The sequence below is a fragment of the Tenrec ecaudatus genome, chromosome 1, assembly GCF_050624435.1.
Source record: "Tenrec ecaudatus isolate mTenEca1 chromosome 1, mTenEca1.hap1, whole genome shotgun sequence".
Taxonomy (NCBI): Eukaryota; Metazoa; Chordata; class Mammalia; order Afrosoricida; family Tenrecidae; genus Tenrec; species Tenrec ecaudatus.
In genome coordinates this window covers 13,605,614-13,628,245 of record NC_134530.1, presented here as the reverse complement: position 1 = coordinate 13,628,245, position 22,632 = coordinate 13,605,614, and the positions used below count along the sequence as shown (strand labels likewise).

The 22,632-nt window shown below is 50.2% G+C and overlaps 1 protein-coding gene and 1 non-coding gene across 3 annotated transcripts; one reads left to right on the top strand and one right to left on the bottom strand.

The window, feature by feature from the left end:
• Window positions 1–14,101: 14,101 nt before the first annotated feature.
• LOC142438216 (U6 spliceosomal RNA) lies at window positions 14,102–14,208 on the bottom strand. The gene has a single exon (XR_012782639.1). It is a non-coding gene; the product is annotated as a U6 spliceosomal RNA (small nuclear RNA).
• Window positions 14,209–15,990: 1,782 nt separating this feature from the next.
• On the top strand, window positions 15,991–20,830 carry ACP5 (acid phosphatase 5, tartrate resistant). 2 transcript variants are annotated; one of them, XM_075536570.1, is made up of 6 exons: window positions 15,991–16,407; window positions 17,273–17,365; window positions 17,646–17,912; window positions 18,134–18,261; window positions 18,366–18,711; window positions 20,256–20,830. In XM_075536570.1, exons 3-6 carry the CDS (start codon window positions 17,646–17,648, stop codon window positions 20,496–20,498), a joined length of 984 nt encoding a protein of 327 aa, XP_075392685.1. In that variant the 5' UTR covers window positions 15,991–16,407; window positions 17,273–17,365; the 3' UTR covers window positions 20,499–20,830. The 2 variants fall into 2 exon arrangements, with proteins under 2 accessions (XP_075392685.1, XP_075392676.1); XM_075536561.1 differs by having other exon boundaries at window positions 17,255–17,365.
• The last annotated feature ends 1,802 nt before the right edge of the window (window positions 20,831–22,632 follow it).

Below are 22,632 nucleotides of genomic sequence, written 5' to 3'. Positions count from 1 at the left end.
CTTTTGATAGCCAGGCACCATCCACCTTCTTCACCACATTTGCTTATGCACCCATTTTGTCTTCAGTGATTGTGTCGGGAAAGGTGGGTATCAAAGAGTGCCAGATTATTAGAACAAAGTGTTCTTGTGTTTAGGGAGGCCTTGAGTGGAGGCCCAAAGCCTGTCTGCTATCTTAATACTTTAACATGTAAATATATGTACATTGGCCTCTATCCCTTTCATTATAAATTAATTTATTTACATATATATGCCTATAGCTATACCTCTATAACAACTTTTTCTTCCTACTACTTTCCTCTATTGCCTTGCATGATTGCTTCTTGATATAAAGTTCTCACTTACATACATATGACCGTCTCTGGGTTTGTTTCTCTAGTCAACCTGGACTAACAATTGTGAAGGATGGGAATTCCAAAACACATCAATGTGCTCATGAGGAACCCATACATAGACCAAGAATCAGTCATTCAAGGGAAACTGCATGGTTTAAAACCAGAAAGGGGGTATATGTCAGGGTTGCAGCCTTCCACCATAGTTATTTAACTGGGTACTGGGCAAATAATGGGAGAAGCTGGACGCCGTCAAGAAGAACCCAGCATCAAGACCGGAGGAAGACTTATCCTGCAATGTGCAGATGGCCTAACTGCTTGTTGAACGTGAGGAGGACTTGAAACACTTGCTGATGAAGATCGAGGGGTGTAGCCTTCAATATGAACACAACTCTGTGTGTGTGTGTGTGTGTGTGTGTGTGTGTGTGTGTGTACTCATAACGGGACAAGCAGGCACCATCATGATAAATAAATGAGAACAGATTGAAGGTGCCCAGGGTTCTATTTTGTTGAATCTGCAATTGCTGCTGGATGCAGTAGTCAAATGATGTGTTGCACTGAGCAAATCTACGCACAAGACCTCCTTAAAGTGCTGAGAAACAAGGATATCACTTTAAGGACCGTGACAGGTTTTTCGTGCCAACATGGCACCTGTTTTTTGCAATCACCTCGAATGCATGTGAAAGTTCAACAATGAATGCAGAATTATGATGTTGGTGAAGAATCTTGAAAGTACTGAGGACGGCCAGAAGAACAAACAACTCTGTCTTGGAAAAAGTACAGCCAGAATGTTCCTTAGAAGCCAGGATGGTGAGACGTCATCGCTCATACTGTGGACATGTTGTCAGGAGAGACCAGTTCCTGGAAAAGGACATCATGCATGTGGGAAAAAAAGATTGCTGAAAAGAGGAACACCCTCAATTAGATGGCGTGATACGATAGTTACAACACTGGGCTCAACATAGCAACAAGGATGAGGTGGTACATGACTGGGTAGTGTTTCATTCTGTTGTACATGGGGTCACATGTTCGATGGCACCTAACAACATAACATGACAACATGAGGGACTCCTGCTCTGCATCTTGATTATGGTCAGATGAGGGAAGGGACACACAAACCTACACCTATGATAAAATTGCATAAATATATATATGAACTATATATACATACATATACTGAACATACATGCACCACCATGTATGTGTCTGTCAGTCTGCCATTCTGTGGTGGCTTGCATGTTGCTGTGCTGCTGAAAGATGTTACTGGTCTTTGAAATACCAGCAGGGCCGCCCAAGGTGAATGGGTTTCAGCAGAGTTTACACTCTAAGAACAGACTAAGAAGAAGGAATAGGCTGTCTAATTCTGAGGAATTAGCCACTGAAAACCCTCTGGGTAGCAAGAGAATACTGTCAGATACTGAAAACCTCCTGAATAGCCGCAGAGCCTTGCAGACCTCACAGTGAGAGGCTGGAGCAGGGCGAGGCAGTGGTCTGTCCTGTCGTCGGTTGGTTCAGCACCACCGTCAGAACAAGCTTGACGGCGCTCAACATGCAAACACACACAAATGATTGTATGTCAATCTGGTGAAATCTGATTAACATCAGTCCATTGTACCAGTGCCAATTTCCTGATACTCTAATTATGCAGTATTCATAATTATGCAGTATGCATAATTAGGGGGAGAAATGGGGTGAAGGATAGATGGGATAAGAATCTGTAATTATGCCCCTCACAGAGGGGTCACAGGGAAGAGATGAGCCAGTCAGGGTGCAGTGTAGCACCGATGAAACACACAATGTTGATGCTTCCTTCCTCCTCCAACTATCATGACCTCAACTCTACCTTACAAATCGGATTAGACCAGAGCATGCACACTGCTACAGACAAGAGCCCACAACACAGAGAATCCAGGAGAGATCAACCACTCAGGGCCAACACTGAGAGTAGAAATACCAGGAGGATTAGGGGGAGGGGGGGCAAGAAAGGAGGAACCGATTACAAGGATCAAACTAGAACCCCCTCCCAGAGGGACAAATAATGGAAAAGTGGGTGAGGGGTGACAGAGAACAATATAAGATAAGAAAATAATCTATAACTTATCAAGGGTTCCTGAGAGAGGAAGGGTGGGAGGGCGGGGGAGGGAGGAGCAAGAAATGGGGAGCTGATATCAGGGGCTCAAGTGGGAAGAGAATGCTTTGAAAATGATGATGGCGGCATATGTGCCAATGTGCTCGACACACTGGCTGAATGTACGGATTGTGATAAAAAGCTGTAAGATCCCCCAATAAAAGTACGGAATGAATGAATGAATAGACAAATTAAAATTTCACAATATTAAAAAAAATCTACAATTATGTCCAAATAAAAAGGTGGGGGTTTGTTGTTGTTTTTGAGTGAGTGGTAACAATGGGCCACATTCAATGGGGGGGGAATTAGATGCCACTGTTGGAAGAGTCGCTGTGCGTTAAGATCCACTGGATGGCATTGAGTTGTTCATTTGAAGGAAGGAAAACAATGTAACTTCATTGCGTCCAGATGTGTCATGGAGTGGGCGGAGCATTCGGGTTCAGGCCCAGGTTTGGAGCTGGAAAGCCTTGAGTTCACAGCCAATCTGGTGACCGTTGACAAGCCCCTTGAGTCTCTGCTCGTCAGCAGCCCCTGTTATAGCAGAGAGACGACGGCTGCCGGGAAGAAGAGTCTAAACTATGGCTGCATTTGCTGGCCAAAGAACTCCAACAACAGCAACAACAACAACAACAAAAGGCTGCCGCTGAGTCAATGCTGATGCATGGCGGCCCTTGTGAGTTTCCGAGAACGGAACTGTTTATGGCAATAGAACGCTCAGTCTTTCTCCCGCAGAATTCCCGGTGGTTTTGAAATACAGCCCAGTCCTCAACCTCTCTGCCAGCAGGTCTCCTCAGCTGCACTGCCTTGCTGCCCAGGGACTGTGACTCCAGGCACTGGAACCGCAAGAGGGAGGCAGCAGCGCAGGGACTGAAGAAGAAGACCCCCCTCTAAGCATTCTAAGCATCCCGTGCGCTTCCTGGCCTTTCCGGTGAGAAAAATCAAGCTACTTCCCAGGCAGTGGCCTGTGACGCACTGTCCACTCACCAGTGGTAATTGTGCAAACTTAATTTAGATCAGTCCTTCCCTCTGCTCATAACCCTCCGAGGTTCCCACCGCACTGGGAGAAAAAGCCAAACTGCTCAGCTCTCCCCACCTGCCCCCAAGCCCCTGAGCGCACCAGCCTTTCAGTTCCTTAAATCAAACCCGGCATCACTCTGGTTTGGGGAAGTTTAGTCCCTAGAAGACTCTGTCTGTGGTTACTTTGTGAAGGTACACTCACTTTAAAGTACACTTTGAATACATGTCCTTTATGCCTTTAGTTCAAACTATACGGATTATTCTTCTATTTTTTAAATCATTTTATTGGGGGCTCATACAATCCTTATCACAATTCATGCATGCATCTATTGTGTCAAGCACATTTGTACATTTGTTGCCATCATCATTCTCAAAACATTTGCCTTCTACTTGAGCCCTTAATGGTGGATCCTCATTTTCCCCCTCCCTCCCCACTCCTCTCTCTCTCTCATGAACCCTTCATAATTCGTAAATTATTATTTTGTCATATGTTACACTGACATATTATGATTCTTCTTATTATTAACTAGTCACCTCAGATTACTGGGATCTTATTTTCAACAGAAAGATACACTGCCTGGGCCTGGGCCTGGGCCTGCGTCTGGGTGATGGTGGCGGCGGCAGTGACGGTGGTGAAGGTGGTGATGGTGGTGGTGGTGGTGGTGGTCGTGGTGGTCGTGGTGGTGGTGGTTAGGTGCCATTGAGTCGGTTCTGACCCATACCAATGCTCTGCACAACAGAACAAAATGCTGTATGGTCCTGCACCACCCTCACAATGGTTCCTGTGCTTGAGCCCATTGTTGCAGCCACTATGCCAATCCATCTCATTGAGGGCTGTGGTAGTTACATAACCCTTTGTCAATTTGAGAGGATTAAGAGTGCAGGGATGGAGTCTAGGCTGTCATTCAGATCATAGCCAATGAGGCCTCTGTGTGGGTACAGCCTTCTCCTGAGGATTCTTGGAACTCCTGTATTCCTCCTTGGAGATGGAAACTAACTCTCTCTCTCTCTTTCTCTCTCTCTCTCTCTCTCTCTCTCTCTCTCTCTCTCTCTCTCTCTCTCTCTCTCTCTCTCTCTCCTCACTCCCTGGGAGACATTGCAGCTGACAAGGCACATGGAACTCCGCTAGTTCCCTGAGCTGGAGAAACCACGTGGAGACCCCTGACAGTGAGGAGATGCTCACCCCACCACTGGACCCACAAGACTTCCCACACACTGGTCGGCGATCTTCCTACATCTGGCGTCATTCATGTGTTTCCTGAGTCTGAAGAGGACTCTATAGATTTGTATTGGACATATGGGTTAATACCGGACTTATGAGCTTGATCTGGACTGGGCTGGGATGCTTTCTCAATATTCAATTGCTCTTGTATTTAAAGCTCTTATACACATATGAGCATCCATGAATGTGTTTCTCTAGTCTACCCAGACTAACACAAGGGCCTTCCTCTTTTTCACGACCCTTCTACTTGACCAAGCATGATGTCCTTCTCCTGGCTCTGGTCTGTCCTGAAAACATGTCTAAAGTGTGTAAGACTAAGTCTCACCTCCCTTGCCTCTAAGGAGCATTCTGGCCGTACGTCTTCCAATACAGATCGGTTTGTTCATGGTACTTTCGCTATTCATTTCCAGCACCACAGGCCAAAGGCATTGATTCTTCTTTGGTCTTCTTTATTCAGTGTCCAACTTTCCCATGATTATAGGCAACGAAAAATACCATGGCTTGGGTCAGGTGCGCCTTAGTCCTCAAAGTAACGCCCTTGCTTGTCAGTGCAGCTGATTTACCCAGTGCAATGCATCTTTTGGTTTCTTGACTGCTACCTTCATGAGCATTGATTGTGGATCGAAGCAAGACAAAATCCTTGACAACTCAAGTAAATGAGACAAAATCTCTTCATCTTCAGGACCTTGGGCCTCTACTCAAGCACTCCCTCAATGCACGAATACTTTCGTTTATTAAATTGGTACTCTATGATGCTCACTCTCCCGACACAACTGCTGAAGTCAAAGTGGGTGAACAAGTAAATGTGGTGAAGAAAGCTGATGGTGCCCGGCTCTCAAAAGAGATAGTGTCTGGGGTCTTAAAGGCTTGAAGATAAACAAGCGGCCATCTAGCTGTGTGTGTATGTGTATATATATATATATATATATATATATATGTATATATATATTTATATATATACCACATTGAATGAAGGGGGAAGTGCAGAGTGGAGACCCAAGGCCCAAGTGTCGGCCACTGGAGATCCCCTCATAGAGGGGCTTAGGAGAGGAGATGGGTCAGTCAGGGTGCAAGGTAGTACCGACGAAGAGCACAGCTTTCCCCCAGATCCTGGATGCTTCCTCCCCCCAACTACCATGATCCGAATTCTACCTTGCAGGGCTGGATAGGGCAGAGGTTGTACACTGGTACATATGAGGGCTAGAGGCACAGGGAATCCAGGGTGGATGATACCTTCAGGACCAAGGGTGTGAGGGGCGATGCTGGGAGAGCGTAGGGTGAGTGGGTTGGAAAGGGGGAACTGATTACAGGGATCCACTTGTGATCTCCTCCCTGGGAGAGGGACGACAGAGAAGGGGGAGGGGGAGGGAAACTCCGGATAGAGCAAGATATGACAAAATAATGATGTATAAATTACAAAGGGCACATGAGGGAGGGGGGAGCTGGGAGGGAGGGGAAAAAAAGAGGACCTGATGCAAAGGGCTTAAGTGGAGAGCAAATGCTTTGAGAATGATTGGGGCAGGGAATGTATGGATGTGCTTTATACAATTGATGTATGTATATGTATGGATTGTGATAAGAGTTGTATGAGCCCCTAATAAAATGTAAAAAAAGAAAAGGGAAAAGAAAGAAAGAAAAGAAAATGATGAGGGCAAAGAATGTACAGATGTGCTTTATACAATGGATGTATGTATATGTATGGACTGTGATAAGAATTGTACGAGCCCCTGATAAAACGTTTTAAAAAAAAAATCTCTTCATCTTCACTTTTAAGGAATATTCTTCCGGGTGCACTTCTTCCCAGACAGATGTGTTCATTCTTCTGTCAGTCAATATTCTTCACCCACACCGCAATTCGAAGCCATTCTTCTTCTTTCTTCCTCCTCCTCCTTCGCCCAGCTTCCCCATGCATAGGAGATGGCTGAAGAGACCATGGCTTGGGTCAGGTCCTAAGATGATAGCTTGGCTTTTTAACACTTTGAAGAAATAGCTTGCAATAGCTTTCCCCAGTGAAACAATCCATTTGGCTTCTTGATCCATTGGATTTCTTCCATGAGTGTTGACTGTGGATCCAAGTAAAGTGAACTCCTTGACAACTTCAAGGCTTTCTCCGGTGTTTATGACGTCGCTTACTGGTCTAGCTGGGCTTCTGCTTCCTCTGTCTTGAAGTGGAGTCCATATTGAAGATTGTATTCTTTGCTCTTCGTTGGGAAGTGTTTCAAGGCCTCTTCACTTTCAATAAACAAGGTGTCATCTGCACATCGCAGGTTCTTAAGGAGTCCTCCTCCAACCCTAAGGCTGGGTTCTCCTTCATATTGTCCACCTCCTTGAATTACTTCCTCAACATACAGATTAAATAAACACGATAAAAGGGTATTACTCGTAGAACTGATAAAGGTGGCAATTACTTTCAAGAAGAATATTTGATCAACATTTATGACCATTTACAAATTTTGTGGCTTGACATCAATGAAGTATCTTAGAATGTATATTTTATTCTTTAATCTTTGTGAATTCCTCCACTGAGCAAAACCTTCTGAAGTACTTAGCAGTTTCTATTCGTCTAAGAATTAAACTTATTGAGGAAACTAAAGCTTTCTTAAACACTTTGGTCCAGTTATTATATACTTCCCAACTTCAAATTATCTATTTAAAATCAAATTATCTTGAGAATGATGAGGGCAACGATGTATAAGGGTGCTTTACCCAATTGATGTATGTATGGATTGTGATAAGAGTTGTATGAGCCCCTAATAAAACATTTATAAATAAATTTTTAAAATCGTCATCTCTGGAGAGAGATACAAAAACCCAAAACCTCATGTTGCCTCCAAAGGGGAAAGTAATGGGAGGACAAGACTGGAAGAGAGATATCACTGTTAACTGGGGCTTTTTGAATTAAAGTTACACAAGGTAATTCCAATGAGGTCATTCAAATCTCTACTCTTAAAAAAAAAGGAAAGCATATATCTGAAGCGATTATGATGAAGTGTTAATGTTTCTTTGCATGTTTGCTGACTGTGGATTTGGAGCACTTACGGATGAAGACCAGTATGAATTAAACCTCAACATGAAGAAAGCAGTTGTGAAGAGCATCATGCTCCGTAAAGTACAGAGTCAGAGAAAAAGATAAGAGCCCCCAAGAGATGGACGGACACAGTGGCTGCAACAATGGGCTCAGGCACCGCAACGACTGTGAGGGTGGCACAGGGCCGGGTGACGTCTTGGTTGGTTGTCCACAGTCTCTCTGCACTGGAACCAATCTAACGACATCAAACAACAACACAAGGGGAATTTAGTGTGTTTCCTCTGTGCTGTTCTGTTATTGCTTTAACTGGAAAGCAGAAGAGCAGGCGCCCATGGTTAAAAATAACCAGACTTGGGAATGGCATGTAGCAAAAGGATCTGCTGACTGCATCTTCCTGGTGGCCTTCTCGGTTCTCAATATGCTCTTCTTCCTCAGCTCATCCACGGAAGCCCTCGCTTGCCGAGTGTCTCTGTGGAAACTGAGATTCTGTGGAAGTGGATCAAGATTTAGGCCACCCCTCCTCACTAACTTTATTTTTTAACAGCTGTATTAGCACGTCATCCACATGTCGTACAACTCAATAATTCTATCATCTCAAGAAGAGTTGTACAATTGTCACCATATTCGATTCTAGAGCATTTTCTTCTTCCTTGTACTCATCATTATCCCCAGAATTGGTTTTTGTTTCTAATTGAGGCAAAAACAAACACAACAAAATATTCTCCAGTTCCACAACTTCTGTTTGTATCGATCCATGCCATTGGTTTTATTCTTTGTACTGCACAACCATGATTGATATCCTTTTCCAACATATCCACCCCTGCTAACAACCCCCTGCCTCCAAACACCATTGCAAAACGCCTTGAATTCCTCTGTTGACCGTCTTGAGCATTTTCAGCAACATGTACCTCAATCTCTCCTCCCAGCAAGTGTAATTCCTTGCAGTATTCCAAGCCAGTAATATCAAAAGCCCGTCTAGGGTCGCTAGGAGTCAGGATTGACTCAATGGCAGTGAGGGGTCTTGTTGTCGGCATTTTGTCTTGGATTTTTAGTGGAAGGCACTTCATAGCTATCAAAGAGTCCTGGTGGCATAGTGGTTCTATTTCTGGGCTGCTCACCACAAAGGTCAGTAGTTTGAATGCACCGATGGCTCAGAGAAGGGGGAAGAATAAGACAGGCTGTTCCCACCCCACCCCCACCCCTCTGTTCCCACAGTCCCAGAAACCCTAGGGAGCCGTCCTACTCTGTTCTCATAGAAACGCTATGAGCTGGAATCGACACGTGGCAGGAGGGTGGGTTTGGGTGCTATCAGGCGTTTCCCGGTGCTTCTGCAGAAATTCCTTCATGTGCGGCTGTTACTTCTCATTTTTAAGCCTTTCGATGACTAAGGTGCACCTGACCCACACCCGTCTTTTCAATCATGGGAAACTTGGACAATAAAAAAGACAGAAAACCTCCACCTTCTTCACAACAGAAAGTTAAAAACAGAGTTAATGTAACATGCATGTGTCAGTCATTAACTAGAGAAACAAATCCAGAGACTCTCTTAAGTGTATAAGAGAGAACTTTATATCAAAGAGCAATTGTGCTTTAAGAAAACATCCCCTTTACACAACTGATGTATGTATGAATTGTGATAAGAGTTGTATGAGTCCCTAATAAAATGATTTTTAAAAGGAATATTCACAAAAGTAAAACCAAAAAAAAGGGAAAAAGAAAACATCTCAGCCCAGTCCAGTTGAAGTCCATAAGACCATATGTCCAATACCAGTCTATAAATTCTTCTGCAGACTCACACAACATATGCAATGATGTCAAATGCAGGAAGATCACAGGCCGGTGGGTGGGAAGTCTTATGGATCCAGTGGCGATAGAAGCATCTCAGCACTGGTGTGGGTCTCCACGTGGCTCCTCCAGCTCCAGGGCTCTGTCTCCATCAGAGTAGCTCCGTGTGGCTTGTCAGCAGGAATGCCTTGAGGGAGAGAGTGTATCTAGCCTCCAGTGAGCTATTTCTCTCCTTAGTGCTTCCAAATGAGGTCAGCAAACTGCGACCTGATTGACAGGCTGGACTCCATCCCTTCACAAGTTGACATATTATGTAACTGCCACAATGCATAGAAAAGAAAAGAATGAAGGAAGATGGATGCCTTTGAACTACAGTGCTGGTGAAGAAGTTTGAATAGACCAGGGTCTGCCAGGAAAGAATGAAGTCCGTCTTAGAAGAAATGCAACCAGCATGCCCCATAGAAGCACAGCTGGTGAGACGTCATCTCACTAGCTTTGGACCCATCAGGAAAGACCAAACGCTATAACCAGCGAGGGAGCTGGTGTTTGACTACAGACAAGGGGCTGCAGAGCCCCCTCATTCAGTCACCTTCATGCTGGTGGCTTCCTCAGGCTGGCCTCATCAATTGATGATAAACCTCATTTCCTGATTTTAAGATGTGGAACAGGCTGAGAGTTAATATGAGCCATCCCACCGGTGGAAAGGGGAGACCTGATTATCATCAAGTTGAAGTGATGAGAAAAAATACCAAAAAAAAAAAACCGTATCCTTTGGACACAGGGTCCCTGCACAGGGAACCTCCTAGACCCAAGAAGCAGTTGTGATTCTGGAGAAAGAAACGAGGAGTAGAGCACAGGCTGAGCAGCTAAAGGGGAGGAGGGGGCGGAGAGTTGGAGTATACTCACAAATATACACACAAAGTTGTAAAAATTTTGAGACACAGCCAAACATCTTGAAGAAGTGAGTCACTGGTGCTAGGTGCTTGGGGCTCCGGAACAAAGTCTCTGGTGACACCATGGTCCATTAGCATACCGTCGTTCACAACGACAGTGTTCGACATTCTACTTTTTGTGACTGGGGTCTTACAGGCTCGTGAACAACCGTCTAAGAAATAACTACCTAAGGGGTATTGCTGTCTCCTCATCCGGAGCAGGAAGAGCGGTGAACAAAGAAAGCTGCATGGACGCAGCGGGTCCTGTGGACTCAGAAGCCATGCAGACGTCACTCTCCCCAACCTAGAGGCCAGAAGAACAAGACGGTGGTCAGTGCCCACTTCCAAGTGCTTTCAAAGGGATCCCAGTAGAAGATCCAGGATGGGATGGGAGGGAAACGTGGACCAGCATTCAGAAGCATGAAAGAGACCAGGCGCACTGGTCAGATAGTGACAGGTGGGATCCCTGAAAGTCTGGAACAGAACACATCCCCATGTTAGAGTAACACTTTACATAAGAAGGGCAGCATGTACACAAGGCCAGAGTTCAGAGGGTAGGAAAGGAGAAGGCACGAAAACGGGAAGTGCAGGGACACATCAGCACAAATGATGCCACATGGAGGGGAGGGGTGTCCTGAATGTACATCCCTTTGTCCCATCATTCCACATAATGACTGAGAAATCACCTCTGCAAGAAGCCCTGGTGGTGGTGCTGCCCCACAAGCATGGACTGCTAACTGGAAGGTCAGCAGTTCAAACCTGCCCATCACCCCAAGGGAGAAAGATGAGGCTGCCTGTTCCCATAAAGATCCACAGCCTGGGAAACCCTAACGGGGGTCACTATGAGTCATAATCCACTCCATGGCAGTGGGCTTGGTGGGAGGGGGGGTGTTAACCACATCTGTCTGTGTGCTCCTGATTATAGATGGCTGTGTACGCCGCAAGGAGACAGGCAGAAAAGTTCTCTCCAAGGAGCTTGCTCTGATGGGAGACAGAAAAACAAGATGAATAGCTGTGGTTTGTCCAGCAGTGATAAGCACTGTGGACGTCTGATAAAACACCAGACAGCATGGGGGGGGAGGTGCGGGCTGCGGGGGACGGGGCAGTGCATTTCAGATAAGTGAAAGCAGCTTCGGAGCAATGGGGTGCTGCGGGAGCCATGCTAAGATTGGGGAAGGAAGAGCAGGGGGGACACCGATTTCCAGGGCCCTGAGGTCAGAGGTAACTGGGTTATTCGGAAGGGGGTGCAAGCCGAATGGAGGAACTGAGGGACACGCAGAGGGAGGAACTGAGATGATCTACACTCGCCGCACATACTTTGGACCTGTTACCAGACCAGGCCAGTCTCTGGGGAAAGACATCGTGCTTGGTAGAGGGACATCAAAAACAAAGAGGAAAAAGACCCTTGACATTGGAGACAGATTGACAAGGTGGCTGCCGCAATGGGCTGGAGCATAACAGTTGGGAGCGTGGTGCAGGACTGGACAGAGCGCCGTGCTATTATGCATGGGGTCGCTGTGAGCAGGACCTAGCCCTAACCGCAGCACTGGTACTGGGGGGCCGGGCAAGGGCAGAGCGGCAGGAAGTCTCGGTTAAATCCAGATCCGCTCTTGTCAAATGGCTTTGCCATCTATTGAGATGATTTTGTATTTGGTTTTCCCTCTCCAATGGGTAATATGCCATCTAGCAACAAATGTAGTCCAGATATTAAACCTTTGTTACTTTTCTGGAATAAATCACAATTGGTCATAGTGTATAACAGTTTGATTTTTGGTTGCTAATCCTCTATTAAAGATTTTTATATAATTATCCAGGAAGGATATTGGCCTATTGCTCTTGTTTCTTGTGAAGTATTTATCAAACATTGACATTAGGATAATACTGGCCTAATGAAATAAAATTTTTTTTCAGAAATAAATAAATCCAGATCCGCCTCCACAGAAACTCAGTAGGTGGGGGCTTCAGGGGATCAATGGAAGGGGAAGATCTGATTCATAACCGAGGAGTCCACCATGAAGATACAGCCAACAGTGTTACTCACTTTAAAAATGCAGAATATTAAATATATATATATAATGTTACTTTGAGGACTTAAGTGCATACACCTCACCCAAGTCATGGTATATTTGTCATCTCATATGCATAGGAAAGTTAGACATTGAATAAGGAAGATTGAAGCAAAAATGGATGTGTCTGAGCTGCGGTGCTGGCAGAGATCAGTGAAAGTACCGTGGACCGCCAAAAGAACAAACAAACCCGTCTTGGGAGAAGTGCTGCCAGAATGTTCCTTAGAGGCGAGGATGGTGAGACTTTGTCGTACATGCTTTGGACATGTTGTTAGGAGAGACCTAACAGTCCCCAGTCCCTAGAGAAGGACATCATCATTGGTGAAGTGGAGGGGCAGAAACTTAGAGGGAGGCCCTCAACGAGCTGGATTGGCACAGCGGCTGCAAACATCAGAACCATTGTGAGAGAATGGGACAGGACCAGGCAGCGTTGGGTCCTGTGGTCCATAAAGTCACTATGAGTTCGAACCGGCTGACGCCACCTAACAACAAAGGGTCGTTCCTAAAGCACCCCTGCACCCACCACAGGAAGAGGCAAATGCTTCTGGCTCGCCTTCCCACTTCTGCTTGTGAAAGAACAGGAAAAGTTGAAGCCTCTTTCCCACCATCCCCTAATTCCAATTCCATCTCCTTTTTCTCTCACCCCAGGAGTCCCAGGGTGATGCAAACAGTAACTCCCTTAACTGATGGCTAAAAAGTTGGTGGTTCAAGTTCCCTCTGTACCTCTGTGCCTTGGAAGGCCTGGAGATCTACTTAACAAAAATCAGCCATTGGGGAAAAAAGCACATTGAAAATCAACGGGGCATGGACTGAACTATAGGCCACTGGAGCTCTGGATGTAATCCTGATTGGAAAGAGTGGAGTTTCATTTGCCATGTTAATGAGTGGGTCCCAAACCTAATTACTCCTGAGCTATAAAAAAAGGAAGAAGAAGAAAGATCAACACAGAGAGAGAGAGAATGCCTAGGGACGCTAAGGAATGTGAATGTGTGCATTGCAGACTACTTACTGGAAAAGATGGATCCCCCTGCCCGGGTTTGAACTTTTAACCTTAAAACTGTAAAGTAGTAAATTCTGTTCTTTAACATCAGAAAGAAAGAAAGAAAGCCAATGGAGCCCATTTCTGGTCAGGCACACGTATTGGGTCACTGTAAGTCAGGGTCAACTTGATGGCAGCTGGTTTGGTCTGGTTTGCTTTCCTCTCCCCAGAGAATTAGCTGTTGTCTGGCATTTCAATGAAGGGTGTTCCCTACTACAGATAAGCTGTAGCAGGTGTGTGTGTGTGTGTGTGTGTGTGTGTGTGTGTGTGTGAATTCCACTGATAAAACAGCGAATAGGTTTTTCAAGAGAAAATTCAAACACTATAGGAAAGTATACTGAATGGAAAAGGGCTTTCCCTCTACCCTACAAACACACACACACACACAACCTGTGGGTTTCCAACACTGTAACTCTTTACAGGAGCCGAAAGCCTCATCTTTTTCCCTCAGAGCAGCTAGTGGTTTCGAACTGCTGATCTTGCAGTTAGGAGCCCAACAGGTAACCCCCACACCACCAGGGTTCCTAATTAATAGTTTGTCCATTTTACTTTTTGTTTAATATGGAATGTCTCATGAATTTGCATGTCATCCTTGTGCAGGGGCCATGCTAATCATCTCTATATTGTTCCAATGTGAGTTGATGTACTGCCGAAGCGAGCACTCCGTTTCACTTTCATGTCAGCCCCCAGCAGCACAGAAACGTGTGTCTGTGCCCCCCATGGCTGTGGCCCACAGACTTCTCAATAACTGTTGGTTGAATGATTTTCTTTTCTAAGTTCTTATACCCCATCCTCTTTGTCAGTAAACTTCATTTTGGATTTCCATGAAAGTTCAAACGGAACTGCAGGCAGCTCCACGGTCAGGAACGGCCCTCTCTTATCTAACCAATGGATGCACTTGCCCCGACTGAGACGTTAACCTGAGAACCGCACAATAACCAAACTCCCAACTCCTATTTGTATTTCACCTGCCTTCCTCCCCCACCCCCACGCCCCCGCCTCACCCCACCCCCGCATCTTCTTACCAGCCCAGGACATTGCACCTGGTCCTGGTGGTCCCTCCCGTGGATGTCTGCTCAGTCAGTTCCCACGCCGACTGATCCCCATAGGACAGAGTAGAATGACCCCTGGGAGTGCCCCAAGTTTCCCCAGTCTTCAGCAGACTGCCACACCTCTCTCCCAGGAGCACTTAACCAGGCCCTCTGGTCCCTCCTTTTAGTGTGACCTGTCTCTCCCCCTCCCAGCAGGGTGCCGGGCAGCTGGCTGGCAGGATAGTTGGTGGTTTCCACGCGGGTAGACTGAGGTCGGAATGAACGCAAGGGCTGTAACCGTGCGCCCCCACAGGGCAGGGATTGTGAGGAGGGCACAGGGTCCCGCAAGGTTTATTTAGTTCTGTTGGGCATAATAGAGTGAATCAGGGGGTTATTCATCAGGCTGCTAACATCAAGGTCAGCAGTTCGAAACCACAAAAGATGTCCCTTCAGTGTTCTTATGCAAATATTGACTGTATGGAATAATAAGCCACCTTCCAGGTGAGTTACAGGCTCCCTGTAGGGTGGCTGGGAGTTGGGATCCACTAGATAGCAGGGAGCTGAGCTGAGTCAAAACCCACTGAGCTGCGCCTGAAGACAACCGCGTGCAGAGGTTGCTGGGAAAGAGAAGCATAGAGGTCCAGCGGCCTCGTCCTCACAGAGCCATGTGACTGATCCCTGGTAATGTTGGCCTGGTAATGTTGGCCTTGGTAATGTTGGTTCTGTTAAGATGTCGACTGGGTGTTTTCACTTACAAGAATATTTTGTTTGTTTGTTTGCCATGCCGTTGATCTCACAACTCAAACACCAGAATGGGGAGCCTTGACTTTCATTGCAGGGATACCCCATTAGGTAGAGTTTTAAGGGACTCTGGTGGCATAGTGGTAACCCGTTAAGCTGCCAACCTGAGGCCAAGCAGTTCAAAACCACCAGCTTCTCCGCGGGAGATAGACTTTCTACTTCCATAAGCAGTTAAGGTCAGTCTTGGAAACCCACAGGGGCAATTCTACCCTGTCCTCACTCAAACTCACAGACATCAAGTCAGTTTGGACTCATAGCGACCCTACAGGGCAGAATGGGGCTGCTCGTGTGGGTTTCTGAGCCTTTAACCGCACAGAAAGCCCCATCTTTCTCCCCAGTAGCGGCTGGTGGTTTCGAACTGCTGACCTTGGGAGGCTCCTAGAGGGAGGCTCAGTGTGGGAATGGACTCACTGGCAGGGAGTTTGAGTTTTTCCAGGTAGACTTTTGACCCTGTCTCCCCTCCCACCCATTTTAAACACTGAGGATGAAGAAGACTGGCTTCCTCGCTCCAGTGCAGCCCAGGGCCCCGCCCCAAGCTCCGCAGCCCAGCGGGAGGCCGCACCCAGCCACCACCCGGGCTGAGGACCCGTGAGCGCCCCAAGTGTCGAAGGCAAGTGGGTGTCCAAGGCAGGTGGCGACTCCCGGCGGGAGAGGGCAGGGCACTCAATTGGGCACCCCGCCGCCCTGGCCGGCCAAGCCTTCCGGGCGTCTGAGCTCCGGTCCCCATTTGACAGACGGGAGCCTGCGCCCGGGAGCCTCGGCGGCGCCGGGTGCCAAGCAGGAAGCCGGGACGCCGCCTGCCCGGGCAGGTAGGAAGCGGGCGGCCCTGGGGGTGGGGAGGCAGAGTCCCAAGTGGCCCGGCTCCCGCGCCCCACCTGGCGATCACCTGGCCCCCGAGCCCCCGCAGGCAGGGCGGCGGCCGCCGCCTCCTCCTTCCCCGACGCAGCGCCCCACGCCCGTCCCGCGTCCAGTCCCACGGCAGCTCGCAGCTCGGCTCCAGGAGGAGCGCCCGCCTGTCCCAGCCCGCAGGTGAGGCGGACCGGCCGGGAGTGGCGGACGGGGCGGGTCGGCGCTGCGCCCCCGGGGGAGGGGGCTCCTCGTGACCCACCTCCTTCCTGTTTGTCCCAGCCTGGGGGGAGGGGGTGGAGGTGACCCAGGCAAGTCACCGCGCCCATTCCTCGGCGCCAGCGCGCTGGGCTGAGAACGAGCCCCTCTATCTATCCTCCTGGCTGGGACTGGAGGGAGCTCTGGGGAGGAGCTGAAGAGTGTACCCGGGCGCCCCGGAAGAGAGAGGCAAGCAGTGGGTCCTGCCCTCAGGAGGCTGCGGGTCACACGGGGAGGGCAGATGGGGCAAAGGCTGCGGTCACATGGCTCATCAGCTGCCTCCTGCCTAGGTTCCTCCTTCGGGAATGTGGGGGAGGAGGGTGGGAACTTCCCTGGCCAGACAAGGCAAGCAGGGTTATGACTTGTTTGTGTTTGGGGGACACACGCATCACACCCCAGGCACATAAAACTCACATGGGAGACGCTGTACAGACAGCACAGGGCCAGACATGGGGACTTGGACGCGAGACGCACCACTGGCCTCAGGGCCACTGGGACACAGGCAAGCCCGAGGTCAGGACACAGCAGCCAAGGCCCCACCCACCAGACAGATGTACCGGCACCCTGGGCCCTAGACACAAACACACTTGTGGGGGCAGACAGGCTGCCAACTGCACCTAAGACACCTCGGGCAGGCGCAACTACACACAAGTGCCCAGATGCCCCCCCTACCCCAAATCCCATGAGCCCCACTGGGGAAGTCCGAGGCTCACGCGACCCAAGGGGAGGGCTTCTGGGACAGTCATCGGAGAAATTGTATCATGCTCGCTAGGAGTCACTTCCACCCCAGGGAATAAAGAGTCCTGCCTGTCACCTCTGCCCTGGAGCCCACTGCCTCTCGAAGCCCCCGGAGCCTGACTAACTGGCTTCTGCCTCCCCTAGGGTGAGTGCTGGGCAGGAGGCCACAGCCAGCGGGGTGGGGGCTGTTGGGATACGGGAGGGCGCAGTGGGTCTGCAGCGGCTCCCCTTCTAAGCCCCTCGCTGGACCCTGCCTGCTCCTGTCCGGCTGGGCCAGCTCTTGTCCTGGGAACCGAGGCACAAGGTGCACCCGCTGCCCCCCCCTCTCTCCTCTCTCAGAGGGGGGCCAGGAGGAGGTTTTGGAGGAGGGCTGGCTGCCTGCACTGTAGCCCCGGGCCCCCAGACACACATCTCTGCCCTCCCAGATGGACACATGGACAGCGCTGCTGACCCTCCTCCTGCAGGCCTCGTTGGCACTCCCCGTGGCTGATAGTGCCACCCCCGCCCTGCGCTTTGTGGCCCTGGGTGACTGGGGAGGGGTCCCCAATGCCCCGTACCACACAGCCCGGGAAGTGGCCAGTGCCAAGGAAATGGGCAGAACGGTGCAGACCCTGGGCGCCGACTTCATCCTGTCCCTGGGGGACAACTTCTACTTCACCGGTGTGCGGGACGCCTATGACAAGAGGTTCCAGGTGTGTGCCTGCTGGGTTCCCAGGGTAGGGGCAGCAGGGAGAAGCCACCTGGCCAGGGACCCTCCTCGGGAGAGGGCAGAGGGCAGCTGATGGGGCACCTGCAGACACCTGGGGCACTGAGGGACTCTCGACGCTCCAGCTCCTGGGAGCACCAGGTAGCAGCTTGAGCCAGGTGTCTGGTGGGGGGGTTCCCGGGCGGAATCCCTTTTCGACTTCTGCAGGAAACTTTTGAGGACGTCTTCTCCGACCGCTCCCTTCGCAACGTGCCCTGGTACGTGCTGGCCGGAAACCACGACCACCTGGGTAACGTTTCTGCGCAGATCGCCTACTCCAAGATCTCCAAGCGCTGGTGAGCCCGCCCGCTTCGCTTCGCCCCGACCCCAGACACCCACGGGCGACCCACGGAGGGCCCGTGCCCTGAGCCACCCTCTCCTCCCCACCCCCCAACCACAGGAACTTCCCCAGCCCTTTCTACCGTCTGCGCTTCAAGATCCCACGAACCAACGTGTCCGTGGCCATCTTCATGCTGGACACAGTGACCTTGTGCGGCAACTCAGACGATTTCCTTAGCCAGCAGCCCGAGAGGCCCCGTGACCTGGGACTGGCCCGCACCCAGCTGGCTTGGCTCAAAAAACAGCTGGCAGCCGCCCAGGAGGACTACGTATTGGTAGCCGGCCACTACCCGGTGTGGTCCATAGCCGAACACGGACCCACCCGCTGCCTCGTCAAGAAGCTGCAGCCGCTGCTGGCCACGTATGGGGTCATCGCCTACCTGTGCGGTCATGACCACAACCTGCAGGTGAGGGGGCCTGCGGGAGGGCCGGGGAGCCAGAGAAGGGGCACCCATCCTGGCAGATGTGCCACCTACAGGCCCTCCCCCGCAAAAAAAAATCCCCGCTGCCATCAAGTCCACCCCCACGCCTAGCAACCCTTCAGGGCCAAGTAGAGCCAGCCCCTGGGGTTGTCGAGGCTGAGGTTATGGAGAAATGGAGTCCTTGTAGCACACTGGTGAATGCAGCAGCCTGGGAATGGAGAGGGTGGTGGTTTGAATCCACCAGCTGCCCCTTGGTAAAAGGATGTGGCCCTCCTCTTCCATCTGGATTCACAGTCTTGGGAACCTGATGGAGCAGGTTTTTTTTTCTTTTTCTTGTTTTTAATCATTTTATTGGGGCTCATACAACCCTTATCACAATCTATGCACACATCAACTGTGTAAAGCACATCTGTACATTCATCATTCTCAAAACATTTGCTCTCCACTTAAGCCCCTGGCATCAGCTCCTCTTTTTCCTCCCCTTCCTCCCCGCTCCCCCCTCCCTCATGAACCCTTGATAATTCTACTCAGTGCTATAGGCCTGCAGGGAGTGCAGGTGTGGTTTTGTTTTAAGATCATTTTATTGGGGGCTCTGGCAGCACTTCTAACAATCCATACATCCACTGTATCAAGCATATTTGCACATAGGTTGCTATCATTGTTTCCTAGACATTGACATTCTATTTGAGCCCTTGGTATCCGCTCCTCTTTTTACCCTCCCTCCCCACCCCCTGGTGACCCCTTGATGCATTATAAATTATTATTAATTTCATACTTACACCAACCGCTGTCTCCCTTCCCCCATGGTTTCTTACCCGTCTCCTCTCCCCATCTTCCCCCTATCCTCCCGGTATCACTACTCCCGCTTCTGTTTCTGAGGGTCGCAAGGAAGGGTGAAGTATAGCACCGATGAAACACACAATATTCCTCTGGTTCCTTGAGGCTTCCTCACCACCACCCCACCACACCCCCACCACCCCACGTTCGTGACCCCAATCCTGCCTTTCACTGCAGGCTAGGCCGCAGCATGTACACAGGTGCAGATAAGAGTTTAGGACACACAAAATCCAGGTTAGATAAACCCCTATGGGTTTGTTTGTTTAACCTTTACAGAAATAGGCAGCCAGCCACGTCTTTCTCCAGAGGAGGAGCTGGTGGGTGTGGTCAGCAGCTAGTGGGTGTGGCTAGCAGCTGGTGGGTGTGGCTAGCAGCTGGTGGGTGTGGTCAGCGGCTAGTGGGTGTGGCTAGCAGCTGGTGGGTGTGGTCGGCAGCAGATTGCTTAACCACTCCATTACCAGCCTCCTTGTCAAAACACTCAAAGCCTGAGCCGTAGTGACCTCGTCGTGATCCTCTTGGCCTGTGAGGCAGGGACGTCTACAGTTGGGGAAACTGAGGCTTAGAAGGGTTGTATCCCTCGCCCGAGGTGACGTGACCCTGCTCTCAGGAACAGACCTGAGCCTGGACCTGAGGTGGATGGTCCTGGGTGGGGAGGGGGAGACTCCGCTGAGCCCGTGTCCTCCCTTCCGCAGTACCTTCAGGATGAGAAGGGTGTGGGCTACGTGCTGAGTGGGGCCGGCAACTTCATGGACCCCTCAAAGCGGCACCAACGCAAAGTCCCGGATGGTTACCTGCGCTTCCACTATGGGGTCGAGGACTCGCTGGGCGGCTTCGCCTACATCGAGATCAGCCCCAAAGAGATGACGGTCACTTACATCGAGGCCTCCGGCAAGTCTCTCTTCAAGACCAGTCTGCCCAGGCGACCCAGGCCCTGAGCCCGGGGTGGGAGGACCCCCGCTCTGAGTGAGACCTGAGGCAGAGAGGGGCCTCCCACCTGTGGGTAGGTGAACCCTACTAGGGCCCTGCCCACAGGCAGGTTTTCCTCAGTCCAGCGGCAGTGCTGGGGCAGAGCAGGAAGAAGAACCAAAGCAGAGGGACTGGGGTGCCATGGGGCACTTGTGTCGCAGACACCATGGGTGTGAAGGAGGCATGGGCATGGACATGAGCCAGAGTGCCCCTTCAAGTAGCCCCGGGAAGTAGGCGACGGAGAGAGGAAATTTTCTCCGGAATCGAACCTCCTCCTGTGAAGCCAGCCAATAAAAGAATAGTTACCAAGACCTAGTGTGCGCCCTGAACCCTCCTTTCCTCCCGGACAAACTGACCACTTCTCCTCTTAGCCCCACCCAAGGCCAGCTGGTCTCTCAGAAGGACGGATACAAAGCAAAACAAGTTGTCCCCCCCCACCCCGCCCCCCAGCCAGACCTGCAGTCCCACCCCTCCCCACCGGCCACCCTCCCCAAGGGCAGCCGTCAGTACAGATGTGTTTCCTTCCACAGTCAGAAATCACGTCTCCCTTTTTGATACCAACCCAACACAATAGACTTGTTCCTCTCCTTACTGCAGCTGGAGCACACTGGTTACTTCTTTAAATTGGGAGGAGTGTCCGGGTGCCAATCTGAAGGTTCCCAAACTCGAAAGAACTCAAACTCACAGCGACCGTCTCAGACAGGGTAGAACGGCCCCTGTGGGTTGCCCAGACTGCGTAACCCCTAGGGGAGTGCAAAGCCTCCTCTGGCCCACTCCCACCCTGGGCACGCCTGTCCTCTCGGCTTCCAAGCGGAAACAACCTTTGATTCACGATCTGTGTTTCCTTCTCCTGGTTCTTGGTGCAAATGACAGGAAATGTGAAGGCAGCCCCTCCCCTTTCCGCTCCCCTGATCTGCACCTGGCCTTTCTAAAACTCAACTTGCTTTGCGGTCTTTCAAAGAAAAGAAAAAAAAGCCCACTGCCTCCGCTGAGTCGACTCTGACTCAACGTGACCCTGAAAGGAGCGCACCTGCCCTATAGGTTTACACACACTCACAATGATGGAGTTCATCTGGGAAGTTGCTAGGTCACGACTCAGAATAAGAAATGTTCACGACACAGTTCTTCAGTCAGGACCATCTCTCCTCCCTAAGGCTGTTCTCTGCAGAAGCAGACGGCCGCCTCTTTCTCCCACAGAGCGGCTGGGGAGTTAGAACTGTGGACCTTTCAGTTAGGAGCCTCGTGCTTTACCCACCGTGCCGAGTGGTTCTTCTCAAAATATTAAAGCTCCGTACAGCCCCGGGGGTGGGGGTGGGGTGGGAAATGCACGTTCCTAGAGCCACCACCATAATCCATATAGAGAACACTTCCATCCCCCACCCCCCGAAGATCAGACTTGGCTGGATCGGCCAGTTGTGGCTTCAACACCAGCCTGTCATCCCTTGGGAGGCCCTGGTGGTCTCTCCACAGCACAGAGGCCCTGCCATTCACCTATGCCAGCCACCGTGCACCCAGCCACTTGCCTAGTGAGGCACCACCTGAACTGCTTCTCTCAAACCAGGCTGGGAAGCCAAGAACGAGAGCCCTGTGAATTTGCATCTTACGGTTTCAGATAGGCGAGACCTTGACAGGTGGGTGTGGCCTTTCTTTTCAGAAACCACCTAACTTCCTGTCTTAGGTCACAGTTTCCTTGTCAGCACCTGCTCAGGTCTGTTCCTACCACCACCACCACACCACACCTTCTAGACAAGGCTGCAGATGTCCCTGGACCTATAGAGAACAATATAAGATAGAGCCTGCCCGCAAAGATGCACCTGCTGCCTGAGAGTGCTGACTGGACCCCATTCACTGGTTCCAATCCAACCCATAGTAGACCTTGTTTCTCCTTGCCCCACCCCCACCCATGCACATAGCCTTGTACTCAAACCCTGAGTAGATAAACCCCACCCACATTGTCCTACTCCATGTGAGTGACACTAGATTCGTCTCTTCGTGTCATGAGAAGTTTGGTGTCAACCTCTGGTTGAATCTCTCATGGGAGAGAGATACCTCGGTCCTTGGCTTCACTGGAGAAAGAAGTCCCGCAGAAGCATGGTTTGTGTT